Source organism: Marmota marmota, unplaced genomic scaffold, assembly GCF_001458135.2.
Source record: "Marmota marmota marmota unplaced genomic scaffold, marMar, whole genome shotgun sequence".
Lineage (NCBI taxonomy): Eukaryota > Metazoa > Chordata > Mammalia > Rodentia > Sciuridae > Marmota > Marmota marmota.
Window position 1 is genome coordinate 21,211,054 of NW_026000019.1, and position 14,312 is coordinate 21,225,365.

General features: G+C 46.8%; 1 protein-coding gene across 1 annotated transcript in view; it reads left to right on the forward strand.

The window, feature by feature from the left end:
- The first annotated feature begins 9,428 nt into the window (after nt 1-9,428).
- Sele (selectin E) overlaps nt 9,429-14,312 on the forward strand; it is an 11,330-nt gene continuing 6,446 nt past the window's right edge. The window contains 8 exon segments of the mRNA XM_048810226.1: nt 9,429-9,595; nt 9,912-9,995; nt 10,643-11,026; nt 11,530-11,637; nt 11,816-12,001; nt 12,699-12,884; nt 12,986-13,174; nt 14,064-14,231. Of these exon segments, the coding sequence (XP_048666183.1) occupies nt 9,959-9,995; nt 10,643-11,026; nt 11,530-11,637; nt 11,816-12,001; nt 12,699-12,884; nt 12,986-13,174; nt 14,064-14,231 (1,258 nt within the window). The 5' untranslated portion in view covers nt 9,429-9,595; nt 9,912-9,958.

Consider the following 14,312-nt stretch of genomic DNA (forward strand, 5'->3'; position numbering starts at 1 on the left):
GAATGGCAGCCTGAAATTACCTGTTCTATGGCTGAATCATAAACATTTTTCTTTTTTCCTCTTTGTATATCCTCTTTGGCTTCTTTCTTTCTTTCTTTTTTGTACCTGGAATGGAACTGAGGGTGCTTAACCTTTGAGCTACATCCTCAGTTCTATTTTATTTTTGTTTTAAGAGAGGGTCTCACTAAGATGCTGAGACTGGCCTCAAACTTGCAATCCTCCTGTCTCAGACTCCTGAGTTGCTGGAATTACAGGTAAGCACCACTGTACTGAATTTGCTTTTTAAAAAATAATTAATTAATTAATAATGGGGCCGAATAGCATTTTACTATATGGATATACCATAATTTATTCAATAGTCTCCTATTTTGCCCATGTAGGTTGTTCCCAATAGTTTGCCATTAAACATCAACTCACAGTGTAAGATGAACACCTTGTACACTTTTTAACCGGAGTGCATCTTCACGACAGATCCCAGAAGTGAGATTCCCAGGTCCTGTACTTTTTTTCCCAGGTCCTCTCCATACAGATGGCACTGCTGCATACCCACAGCCGTGGGGTATGAAGCCCAACACTCCCCACCAGCTTCACCGAGGTCCGCTGCCCAGATTTCCAGATACCCACTCTATGGCTTGTTCTCCGATCATCTCTAACTTCCTTCCATCCACTTGTCCTTACTTTTAAAATGTTTTTACTTTGAAAGGACTTTCTTTGGTTCTGTCACTAGGAAAAGTGCAGGCTAGGAGTCTATATTTGCCTTGACCTTTTATCTTTTATTTTTTTAAGAGAGAGAGAGAGAGAGAATTTTTTTTAATATTTATTTTTCAGTTTTCGGCAGACACAACATCTTTGTTTGTATGTGGTGCTGATGATCGAACCCGGGCCGCATGCATGCCAGGTGAGCGCGCTACCACTTGAGCCGCATCCCCAGCCCTTGACCTTTTATCTTGACAACATTTTAAGAAAAGCTATTTATTTGGATCTGTCTGTCCAAGAAAGGAATGTTTGGCTTCATATGCATAAAACACTTAACTAATAATAACAGCTGTAAAAATGATTAGTTATGAAAAATTCAGAAAATATCATGTTGGACTTTGCAAAAACAGAGCCAAATTTATTTTAGGGACCCATACTCAGCAAAACAAATCTCAAAACAAGCTTTCCTTACCTTGAACTTTTACATGGTTCTGTACAAAAGGGAAAATGAGTGTCCAAATCAGCACCAAAGGTTGTAAGATTGGTGGAAAATAACAGGATGACATTGTACATTTCTGGTCATGTAGGTGGAAGGCTGAGAGAATCCTACTCTTGTAAAAATCTGTGTTCTGATTTTTTTACCCAAAGGATCATTTACTCTGGAGGAAAACCAATGTTTACAGAAGCATTAGTATATTTTAGTGGTCTCTTGGCTTATAAAGACTTGGTATTTGCAGCTTTGACTATTGGATGAACATGAAATTTGGTAATTTGCAATTTGCAGAGACTGGAATTGAAATTCTATGCATAGCCCACAGAAAGGAAACTTACAAGTTAGTTACAATGTCTCTTTGCTGGTGCCTGAGCTACTTCTCCAGGGTGCTGTTGCCCTTAATTATAGATACATATTTTATAGAGAAGAGGTGGAAGCTATGCATTTCCATTTAGATTGTTCCCAGTATTTTGTTATTAAATTATAGGATAATGAATAACTTCATGCACATGTGTCTTCATATTGTTAGGGACTTATCAGAGAACAGCACTGGCAAATATGGAACTAGACTGATGGGAGGTCCCTCCCTACTCTGCAGGGCTTTCCAGGGCTTTAACATGTGACACGTGACTCTTCAGAAGGGAGCTCTGCTGTACGATGTTTCCAAACTTTTTTGACCTTGGTACTTTTCACTAAGCACCTCTGGAAAGCAGGAGTGTATCGAACATATCTCAGAAGTCATCACTGTGGTGCTGTTTATACAACTGAGGACTCTGGAGGGGGTTTGGCATCCATGTCACAGGAATGCCACCTGTCCTTCCTGCCACCCTCCAGAAGTCAGTTCATTCTCTCCAGAGCTTCCAGCAGGGCTTGGCTTTACCATGGGCAGCACCCACTGCTTGTTCCCCCTCACTTCCTCCAGGGCTTGTTCCCAAGGGAAGAGGCTCCATAAAGAGTCTTTATAAGCCAGAGTCTGCTTTAAGATGGAGGGGTTTACTATTTCCATTCTAGGGGTCCATCAACTTCCCAGATGCCTCTGACATAGCCAGCCATGGTCATTGGTCTCTGAAAGGTGAAGTCTAACTGGAGAATCTCCAGTCTCTTCACCTGCTATGCTGAGTGACTAAGTCAGGTGCTTCTGACCCTCTCATCTGTCTGTACTTTTCTCTTTAAATCACAGCACTATGTAAACATGTGCCCTTTTTTCAGAGAACACCCTCTTCTGCACATGCAGAAACTGCAGCTCACACAGCCAGTCCTCTGTAGTACCGGAACGTCCTGTGGGTTTTGCAGAGGTGCGTGACTGCAATGGTGAGGCTTTGCCTCTGTTCTCCACAGTTGCCCAGCAATTCAGAGAGATAGACAACTTGGTCTATTGGAAAAAGAAGACCCGAGATTAGACTTTGATGCAACTTTCTGGATATTTCAGGGTGTAGGTGGCCCATTCCTCACGACTCTGCAGCTGCCTTATTGCTCCCGCGTATTTTGCAGCAGATCTTATGGCACACAGGGCGCCGAGTGTGCTCTTCACTTCCCAGAGCCCGACAAGGCTCTCTAAGGAAGGGACGCGTTCCAGTTATTAGGATCACAGAGCAAGACTCCCATGACAGCCACACTAGCCAGGCTGACTGGAGGCATCTTTTCACGAGATGTGGCAATAAAGCTGAACTTTTTGAAAAGGCATTATTCATCTCTTCCTCTCTTCCTATCTGTAAGAAGCAGAGATGAAGCCTTGCTGGCCTGGGGACTTTGCCCTCTGTATTCCTGTAACACTCCCCAGGAAAGGATATGTGGAGTTTTGAACTCAGTTTGCTTTCCAAAATCAACATTGTTCAACATGCAAAGGAGCCTTTGAACATCACAGGCCAAGTAAGCTGACCCCCAGAGCAGGGACATTCTGCTTTGAACGTTAGCCCAAATCTTCCCTGGTCCCCTCAGGACCATGCGTGCCTGTAGCTCATCGTCAGATTCATCATTTCATCACCTTGGTGCTCTGCTCCATGGTAACAGTAGCTTTTCAAACTGTGACGTTGACAAACCAGATGGAAAGGGTGCACCTGGCCAGCCTGACTGCTGCCACAGATAGAAGCCGACTGCTTGTGGGTGAGGCAGGCAGAGCCAGGGTGCTGGAGCAGGCCAGGTTTGCAGGCCAGGCACAATGTCCCCTCATCTATCTCTCAGCCTCATCAGAAAATAAGTCCATTTCTTGCTTTTCTGCTAGCACAGGCCAGTTTTGATAGAAAGTTATAACCTCCTAGAGTTGGTGGTCAGCCTCAATTTACACTTTTCATAAAATTCTTAGGTGTTTTAAAGAGTATCATTTTCATTCATTTGTTTTATCAGTACATTATAATCATACATAATGGTGGGAATCATTATGCCATGTGCACACGCATAATTTGATCAGTCTCATTCCCTAGGACCTTCTCTCTCTCTTTCTCCCATGATCCTCTTGCTCTACACTATTGATGCTCCTTCTATTTTATTATTAGTATTTTAAATCCTGTTTCAAAATTATATAAAAGCTCTCCTCAATGTGGCCTGGTTGTACATGGACAAAGCATAACTTGGTAGATTCACTCCCCAGTACTTCCCCAGGCTCCCCGCCCCTCTTGGTCCCCTTCCTCTACTCTGTTGGCCCCTGTATTCCCGTGAGGTCCTTAAGGAGGCTCTGCATGCTCTAAGCAGGACTTCCTCGCTGAGCAGATCTTCTGCCTGGGCACATGACTGTCTCTGAGTCTGGGCACCACTTCAGTGCAGCCGTGTGCCCTGGGGCTGCTGTCTGTGGGCTGACCACCACAGGCTATCCCCTGGACGAGGCTCTAGCTGCACGCCCCCTCACTCTACATCCCTGAGTCCACCTCGGGGTGGCAGGGACAGCTTTCCCTCTGTGGTAGGGAGAAAGTAGGGAGAAGGAGCACCACGCTTTCCTCCCAGGATGCTCGGGAGCCTGACGCCTGTGACAAGGACACAGGAGCAGGGGTCCCATCTCACGTGACTCCTTTCCCTCCTGCCATCAGCACATGGCTTTGATCATTTATGAAAAGCCAGGCTGGGTCAGGGGCTGGGGAAGAAGCAAATGCCCTCTGAGAAGCCGGCGTCTTGATTCCCAAATCACCCGCACCCTTCAGTCTAACTAGGGCAACGGCGACTCTGGACAGCAGGTGTGGAGAGGCGGGGTGCTGGACGGGCCTCCCGCCTATGTGGGCACTTGCTGGGCTGCTGGAGCCCGCTGCAGACAGCTGGGAGGCTGCGGAGTCAGGGTAGGGCAGCAAAGCCGCGGGTCTCTTAAAGCAGTGGCAGAGCGACAGGCAGGAGCACACGGGGTGGCACAGAGGAGTGGGTGTGGGTCCCAATTCTGCCACCCACAGGCTACGCGATTTTTTTTTTTTTTAAATTTTCCATGGGTCAGCCAACTTCCACGTCCTGCCCCAGAATCTCTGAAATAGTAACTGTGTGTGGTTTGCAGCCATTGACTGTGTAGTAAGTCGTTCAGGGGATGATGGAAAACAAGCAGCCCACCATGACCCACACAGCGTGCAGGCAGATGCTGTCACCTCTGAACTCAAGCCTTGCTCTTCCTTGTGGAGCACTTCCTCTGGCCACAGGAGTCCATCTGGAATTTACCACCCCTGCAGGGGCAACCCTGCCCCAGGACTGCTCTCTTGCCCCTGCTGGGGCATTCTGAGATTTTCTGCACTGAACCCTAGAGTTCCCTGAGAGACTGAACCCCGGTTGCCCACAGGGTGACTTGATGATCAACCTGTTGAATTCCTTCCCTTCCTGGTCTCACCCCCTCACTCCCCTGCACTGCTTCTTGGGGTCACCTCCCAAATACACAACTGGCAGCACTTCCGTGTCTTAGGATCTGCTTCAAAAACTCCCAGCCGAGGACACTCAGCTTCCAGAGCTGTGCTGAGGGAGTTCTTCTTTTTGTCACTATGACCATAAGGCCTGACAAGAAAAATGTAAAGGAAGAAAAGATTATTTTGGTTCCTGGTTTCAGAAGTCTCCGTCCATAGATAGCCAACTCCATTGTTCTTGGCCCCAAGGTGAGGCCAAACATCAAGGGAAAAGAACGTGGCGGAGGAAAGCGGCTCAGGACATGACTTCAAGGAAGTAGAGAGAGGACTGCATGCCCCCTCACTCACCAGGACAAAACAGGAACCACAAAGGCACTATCCCAGTGACTACCATCCTCCAGCCACACCCCACCTGCCTACAGTTACCTCTACCTTGTAACCACCCACTATTTGGTCAGCCCTCTCATGATCTACTCATGTCATCTGGAAACCTTGCAGTCTCACACCCGTGCACTTGGGGGGACACCTCATCTCTAAACCATAACAGTTCTACTACATTTTCTCATATGAATACTAAGGGTCACCTCCCTTCTGAGGTTTGCATTAAACAGGTATGAAGTGACCAAGAGGACACAAGCTTCAGAGTCACACAGATGAAGCTTTGAATTCCAGCTCTGCTATTTATTTATTTATTTATTTTTTAATATTTATTTTTTTTTTAGTTTTCGGCGGACACAACATCTTTGTTTGTATGTGGTGCTGAGGACCGAACCCGGGCCGCACGCATGCCAGGCGAGCGCGCTACCGCTTGAGCCACATCCCCAGCCCCCCAGCTCTGCTATTTAATAACTGAAAAGTTCAGGTGAGTATTCACCCTGTCTAGGTGAAAACCAAGTTTCCTTCTCTGCAAAATGGGACTCATGTCTGCCTTTCATTTTGTAAAATTTGTATGAAGCAATGTACGTAAAGTGCTTGTCTTCAGAGGCACTATGTGTGGAGCATGACATGAACTGTTTTCTAAAAACTTCACAGCTAAGAAAAATAATGAAAACTTGGGGCTGGGGATACAGCTCAGTTGGTAGAGTGGTCGCTTCCCATGCACAAGGCCCTGGGTTCAATCCCCAGCACCACTAATGATAATAACAACAACAACAACAACAACTTTGTCTTAAAATAGTGGGCAGCAAAGCCGCAGGTCTCTTAAAGCATAACATTGTTATGTGGTAGCTTCACAGCCAGCAGGGCTGAGGTCCACCACCCTTGGTTCCCAGATGGGGAATTTGAGACCTGATGAGGCAAAAGAATCTTGTTCCACGTTACAGAGCTAATTAGTGCAATTGAAATCGCTTGTGCTAAATCACTGCATTTAATATTCATTGTTATCAAGTTAATCTTGCTATTTCCAAATACTTACCTAATTAAGCTATCAATGATCAGTTTTTTGTTAGCAAACATTTTAATTAAAGTATGTTTCCACTTACAAAGGTTATTTCAATTTCTTTTTAATTTTTTTTTATTTATTTCAATCATCAATTAGGGAGATCTAGAAAATTCAGGATGTTCTCCTACTTCGCTTCTTTGAAATCACCTATTTTTACTTTGGGGGTAAAAGTACCTCTTTTCATCATCATTTGGTGTCCTTGTAGATCTATTTGGATTTTTTTATTTTGTTTGTGAAAGAATAAATTCAAAGTGATGCTTTAAAAAGTGATCAGGTGGACAATTCTGATGTGAGTCCTGAGAACAAGCTAATAATACTCCTTAAGGAAACTTCTGACTTACAAAATAAGCAGTACGAGGGGCCAAGGACAACAAGCCAGGGGGCTTTTCTGAAATCAGGGTTTTTTTTTTCCTCTCCTGTTAACAATGGTCAGCTGTCCGGCTACATTCAGGAAAAGTCCTGTTAATTAACCTGCCCACCCGTACTTTTTCTTCCGCTCTGGGAATTCACCAGAGTTGGCTCATTTTGAAGATATTCCCATTAGTTAGTCCTTAAATCCCTACACAGAGAGCAGAAGCTTCCAGATAAGGTGCTGCCAAACAGGAAACACAAAATACAATCCAAATTGTAAGTCTCAGAATCATCCAGGAAGCTCAAGGAGAATTAATGGAATTAATGAGCCCTCTGCAAACAGAGGAGAAAAGAGAATAAATTAATAAATATACATATACACACTTGTGTCAATTTGTCAGGGGCTCTTCCTTTACTTTGTTTCCATGAATGAAAACTGAAAACAACAACTCATCCTAAATATCCCTTGTATTTACCCAGCACTGTCAAAATTCATTTCCCAAGAGTAGGATCCATGATTAACTTTAGTGAAATTCTGGTCAAAATGCTGGTACCTATTTATATTTGAGCACCCCAAATGGACTTTATCAGATATTTCCTCCAAATTAGATACTCTGGGTCTATACATCTCAAAGTGTGGTCAAGTCAGATTGCTCCGTCAGAACCACCTCAAATATTCGTTTGAAGCACAAATTCCTGGGTCCCATCTGGAATGATTAAGTCAGTGTCTCTAATTATTGATCTGAAGTTGTATATTATAAATGAGATGCTCAAGTGATTCTTCTTCATACTCTAATCTGAGAACCCCACTTCTTCATTGGGTGTGGAGAGCAGAGTGGGAGAGAGCTGGAGTTCCTACTCCACCCAGATGTTCATCTGTCTGCAAACCCCCAGTGAGTGACTCAGCTTTCCTGAGAAATGAATTTGCAGGGACCTACACCAATTCTGCATCAAATGTACTTATGTTTTTATCAGATAAGAGCTGCCGCTGTGTAATGTAGTTGTACACTGATTAATTTTATTTCACAGTTTTCTGTGTGCAAGAATTTCTTATGTTCTGCTTGTATTCTACAAATAAGATTGGGACTTGATTAGGATTCCCCCTTTACCTAAGTCTCTGCAAAGGTAACTTACATATTATCAAAGTAGTTTTTTTTTTTTTTTTTTTTTTTTTTGGTGGTGGTGGTTTAGCAAGGCTGTCAAAAATAAGTACTTTGAGGTGACATAAACTTCCCCAGAGGAGGAAAGCGGGAAGACCCAGGAGACAGGCTGCCTAGTCTCCCAGTGACATTGGCAGTGAGGACCCTAACACAAATCGACATCTCCATGGAGGCCCTTTCACTTGTGGTTATGGACAGAGCTACTTTCCAACAGACCCCTGTCCACAGATAGCCACGGTTAAGATTCTAGCATTTGCTTGGGGACACCAATCCTCAGGCTGGCCCTCCCTCCCTCCTTCAGGGGTGCCCCTTTGCCATGGAGATGAGAATGTCTGGGCCCAGGCACAGAAGCAGGGGTGGTTAACATCTCCATGTCCAATTGAAGGGCGTGGGGGGCAGGACAAGGGACTTCCAGGAAAAGGGAAGATCAAGTGGGAACCCTTGGCGCCTGGGAGGGGACAGTGCAGCCCAGGAGGCGCAATCTGGGCTGCGCCTGTGTCTGCACTTGTTCTTTTTTTCCTTTCCTCTCCCCCATGGAGGGGTGGGGGAGGGATCCCCCAAGAGGGAGGTTGTCCCAGGGACACTCAGCCACATCCTCAGAGCTTGGGAGACACAGTGGAACGGAGGCCCCTCTCACTGGCCTGTTTCTTGGGGGAATTCTGAATTGTGTAGAAGGCGGTTAACAGTCAACAGCTCCAGCTACTCAAGTCTCTCCCCATTAGCCCTCCCACCCCTGCCCAGGTCAGAGCCCTGCGGAGATCCTGACAGCACCAACAGGGGCAGCTCAGAGTCCCTCTGTTTCCCTCCCCTGGCCCCTGCAGTCCTGGGGCCTCTCCAGGGGAGGTCAGTCTGTGGCCTGTTCAGTGACCCTGGGGAGCCTGAGGAAAGCCCTGCAGCTCCCAGCACCCACCCAGGGACAGGGACATAGGAAACACCCTGGCAGAATGCAGGATGATTGTTAGGGTGAGTGGATTTACCCCTGGTTGAAACATCTGTGCACTAATTACCTTCCTCGCCCAACTCTTCACCCCTTTCTTCCGTCCTTCCTCTGGTACTGAATTTCTCCTGGAAGCTTTCTCAGTACAAATTTCCAACAATCATGTTGCCCTTTGGCCTTGGAGGGAACTTGCTTTTGAGTCAGGTTCCCAAGAGAGGTGCAGCTGAGGGTGCAGGGCTCCCTGCAGGCAGAGCCAGGCCTGCTTGGCCTGCACCCTTGGTACACTTTCTCCCTATCTGCTTATGAAACTGATCGGTGCCACAATTATGCGAACAACATTACAGTAAACAAAGTCTTAAAACATTTTAAAGACCTAGACTTTATGCTTTGGAATTAAAAGTCGTGCATCTTTCAACAGAAATGCAATACAAGGGAGAATTAACTTTGAGGGGTAGCACTTCTGACATCACTGTAATTTTTAGCATTGTAAATATTACCAGGAAACTTCTGGATGCCTTGGTGATTTCCTCCTGGCTGGATTTGGACAGTCTCCTGTTGCTCACAGGATGTGAGCCCTGCTATAAAGGGCCAGCAGAGGCGAGGCTCAACAGGGCTTGGCTTGGCTGATTTCACATCACAAGTGCCAGAGGATCAGGAGACAGAAGCATCCCAACACACCTGAGCAGTGTGAGCCGAGGAGCACCGCGCAGAACTGTAAGTGCAGACTCCTTTGCAAGAGCAGCCTTGGGCCATGAAACAGATTCATCAGAATGAACTGATGTGTAAACAGCCTCTGGTAAGAGATCTGTGCAAGCTTTAATTGTAGTGTGGTTAAAGCCTGTCTTTTCTCTTTCACCTAAATGAGGACGATCTTAAAATTTATTCATTCATTCCAGTAGCATCTCTCCAATAAGCTGTGGCACTGGAATCCTTTATCTCAAATCTTATGCTGGTGCCTAAACACCAGGCTCGAGTGACTAGAGTAATTGGCTGCCTAACATTTCCTTCTGTAATTAATTTTTCTCCCCAGGAAAGTACTTCAAGTCCAATCCATCGGTGAGAAGAAGTCCTGAGGCCATGATTGCTTCACAGATTCTCTCCACTCTCACTTTTGGTAAGTCAGATTCTCTCCACTCTCACTTTTGGTACCACTGGACCAGGGTTTCTCATCGCCTCCCTACTGACATTGTAGACCAGGATATTCTTCCTCGTGTGGGGCTGTCCTGTGCAGAGGGTGTGTAGCAGCATCCCTGGCCTCTTCCTGCCTGGCACTAGGGAAATTCACTTCTTAGTGTCATATTTCCATATGTGTAAAACGTTGATCAAAAATGGCCTATGCAGGCACTGTGACAATTCAATGGAACAGTAGTTTAGGTACATGTGGGGACATCTCGACAAACTTGAAGAAGGCAACAATCTGACTGCACTGTGTGATTTTATATTCCAAATGTAAAATTCCAAAATATGTTATTTTCAGTTGAGAAGTGCCTCTCACAGCACCTGGTGGCTCATACTAAGGGCTCAATACTGCAGAGTCACCAGCAGAATAACAAATTTGTTACGAAGGTGGGGACAACAAAGCCCTGGGGGTGGTTGGCCACAGAAATGATGCACAGGAAACTCTTCTTACTTTTGAAAAGGTGAAAAATTTTTGTCACTCCAAATCCAGAGACTGGCATAAATAAGATAGTAAAAACCCAGAGAGCTAGAGTTAAGCCCAGCAGGACTAAACGCTGCCTTTCTCTCTTGTTCCACCCCTAGTGCTCCTCATTAAAGACAGCGCGGGCTGGACTTACAATGTGTCCAGGAGAAGGATGACTTATGATGAGGCCAGTGCTTACTGTCAGCAAAGGTACACACACCTGGTCGCAATTCAAAACAAAGAGGAGATCGAGTACCTGAACGCCACGTTGAGCTATTCTCCAAGTTATTACTGGATTGGCATCAGAAAAGTCAACGGTGTGTGGATCTGGGTGGGGACCCAGAAGCCCCTGACTGAAGAAGCCAAGAACTGGGCTCCAGGAGAACCCAATAATAAGCAGAAAAACGAGGACTGCGTGGAGATCTACATCAAGAGACCAGAAGGTTCCGGCATGTGGAATGACGAGAGTTGCAGTAAAAGGAAGCTCGCGCTGTGCTACACAGGTAGGGAGCCACAGGCAGCCACATCCTGACGACTCACAGTGGCAGCCACTGGTCTCCACCGTGGCCTCTTTGCTCTGAAACATGTGATTTGAAAACCGGGTGTTCCTGCCAAGGCCCCCCTTTACTCCTTTGCACAGATGTAGGCAAGAACGTGTGCACATGTGTAGTGTGAGCACACGTGGGGAGGCCACACCCCTACAGAATGCCACATAGACACACTGTGGCAGCTCAGGTGCTGGTTTGCTTGTGTCAGGGGAAGTGTCTCGTGGCGTGTGCTGAGGGAGTCTCTGTGCATGGTGTAGTTGCAGCCCCTCCTGACACCTCCAACATTAACATCGAGTATGGGAGACGAACCTGGAGCTCAGGTTTGGCATTTTGTGAGGCACATTAAAATCTCGGGCACCCCATAACTTAGGTGACGTCATTACATGCGGCTGATCCTAAATTGTGAGGAATTTCCCACAAGCACCACAGACCTGTCCTCACGGCTGTGTTTCCTGCAGCTGCCTGCACCCAAGCCTCGTGCAGCGGCCACGGGGAGTGTACAGAGACCATCAACAACTACACCTGCAGGTGCCACCCCGGCTTCCGTGGACTCGAGTGTGAGCACGGTAAGTGTGTCGTCACCTTCTCTTCACTTGAGACAAGGCACCATCCCCTGCCCCAGGTGGGCTGGAGTCGGGCCTGCACGTCCTCCTTTCCCTGGGCCCAGTCATAGCCCGTCTTCCCATCCCCCCAGCCCCCTTCCGAGGTGATAGCTGGCAGAACTGACTTGGGTCCCTTTTCCAGCTGTGACCTGTAAAGCACAGAAAGACCCTGAGCACGGGAGGCTGGTTTGCACTTCACCCTTTGGGACCTTCAGCTACAATTCCTCCTGCTCCGTCAGCTGTGACAGTGGCTACCTGCCAAGCAGCGTGGAGACCACCCAGTGTAGGTCCTCTGGGGAATGGAGTGCTCCTCTTCCCACCTGCAGAGGTAAATCTCCCTCAGAATGCACAGGGTGTCCCCAGCTCACCCTTCTCTAACCCAGGTTCCCTTCCTACTCCTTGCAAACCCCAGGGAGTCCCCCGCCCCACCCCCTGCTATCTTTAGTAAATCTTATTTACTTGGTTTGAGGGAGGTTTATATTCTGTGTTTGAAGTGGGAAGTTCTGAGGTTCTGGTGACTTACAAAGGAGACTATCACGGAAATGCAGAACCGCCCTGCAGAATCCTAATGACCTCCCTTCTCTTCTCCCTTCCCTGTCTGCCTCACCCTGCCCTGGGACTAGCTTAAGACAAGGACCACCAGCAGGCTCAGCATCTCCTTTTTCTATCTGAATCTTATTTTTCTGGAGAAGAGACAAAAAAATTCCGTCCTTCTGATCCCACTCAATTTGTATGTCAGCGTTGTTATCATCACAACTAGTCAAAAATCCTGACCAGTAATCTGTTTTTTATTCATTTTTGCCTTTTTATAAATGGAGACCATTTTGCACAAAGTAAAAATAGATATAAAAAGATGGAAACATTGATAAAAACAGACAACAGCTTCATTGTGGGTGATTATGTTCCCAAGCATTGACTTTGGGATCTGCCCTTGGAATGTGGCTTCCTCACTGTTATGAATTCCAAGTTAATAGGAAGTAAAAATAGGCTTCTGTGAAATTCATGGAGCTCTTTCAACTCCCCAGTGGTGGAGTGTGCTGCTTTGACAAATCCAGCCAATGGAACCATGGATTGTGGCCTGGGCCCTGGACGCTCCCCCTGGAACACCACATGTACATTTGGCTGTAAGGAAGGATTCGAACGAGTGGGAGCTCAGAACCTCAAGTGTACCTCCTCTGGGAACTGGGATGACGAGAAGCCGCTGTGTAAAGGTAGAGTGTCCACGTTGGGCGAAGTAAGCATTCTCTTTCTCAACCTACACTTGAAGTGGGCAAGCCAGCCTTGCTGATATAAATGGGAACATGTGTTTCAGCTGTGACATGCGAAGCCATCCACCGGCCTCAGCATGGCTCTGTGCACTGTAGCTACTCCACTGCTGGAGAGCTCACCTTCAAGTCCTCCTGCAAATTCAGCTGCAAAGGGGGCTTCAGGCTGCTGGGACCAGCCCAGGTTGAATGCACAGCACAAGGGCAGTGGACACAGCAAACACCAGTGTGTACAGGTGAGCCAGGGATTCTCTCCTTTCACTTTCCTTTCTAAAAGATCTTCAAGCTTGCGCAGGGGAAATGAAAGCACATGTCCATTTTAACCACAGATGTCAGATTTGATGAGTGACATTCATACCTGAGACTCATGTGAAAGAACCAGGGAAAGTCTGTATACAGTAGCATGAGCAAATGCTTTGCTGGTTTTAAAAAATGCTATGTTAATATACTTTGTAGACAGAGGCATGGAATAGGCAGAATTCTTAGTCTAAAGAAAATCACATTAGAAAATTTAGAAAGCAGAATAAGAACATGACCTGAAGCTGAAACTCTTCTCATTCCTCCTTTCTTCTGCAACTGCTAGTATCTAGCAGTGATGGGGAAGCCCCCTGTGTGGGTCAGGTGGGAGATGGCTTTGCGCACACATGAGCACTGAAACTTAACTCCAGGATATTGGAGACCTGCAGGTTTCTTATCAGGCACCAGCTTCCTCATAGCAAATACAGCATGGAATGGTTTCCAGGGGCAAAGAGCTGCAACCCCAAAGCCAGCTACAAGCTGGCACATATTCCGGGTGCCTTCTTCTCTTCCTTTCTTTTTGGCCATCTGCACGCATCCAGGATCTGTAACTGCCCTCTGGACACATAAAATCTTTCCTTTGACTTAACTTCTTTTGCATGTCAGAAGAACAGTGCTCAATTCCCGGTTAACGGCTGCTGTTTAGTAGATGCCATTATAGGTGAGGGCCTGGAACTCAAAGGAAACAGCCATCTTCCCAGTTGGTCAGGGAATAACGAGGAGTCTCTACTTTTGGGGTGTTGCTTAGTCCTAAATGAACTGGGTTTCAAATACCAAATGGCCTGCAGTCTCTCAGTGGTGTTTTCTGACCACCGTTTTGAGCCTCAGCTCTGCAGGGTGGAGCTTTATCCAGCCCAGAGTGAGGCCAGGTGGTTTGTCTTCCTGGTGCTTCTGGAGACTCCAACATAGATCCAGCTGTGGGTTCTCCTGGGAGCCAGGATTTTCTTTGCAGAGGAATCCAAGGGCTCCAGTGTGGCCTCGCAGGGGACTGGGACAGTGAGAGCCCAGATATGAAGAAACATCTTTGTTTCTACTTGGCTTTAAGACAGAAGCTATTGGGGAGCCCGGGGGGGGGGG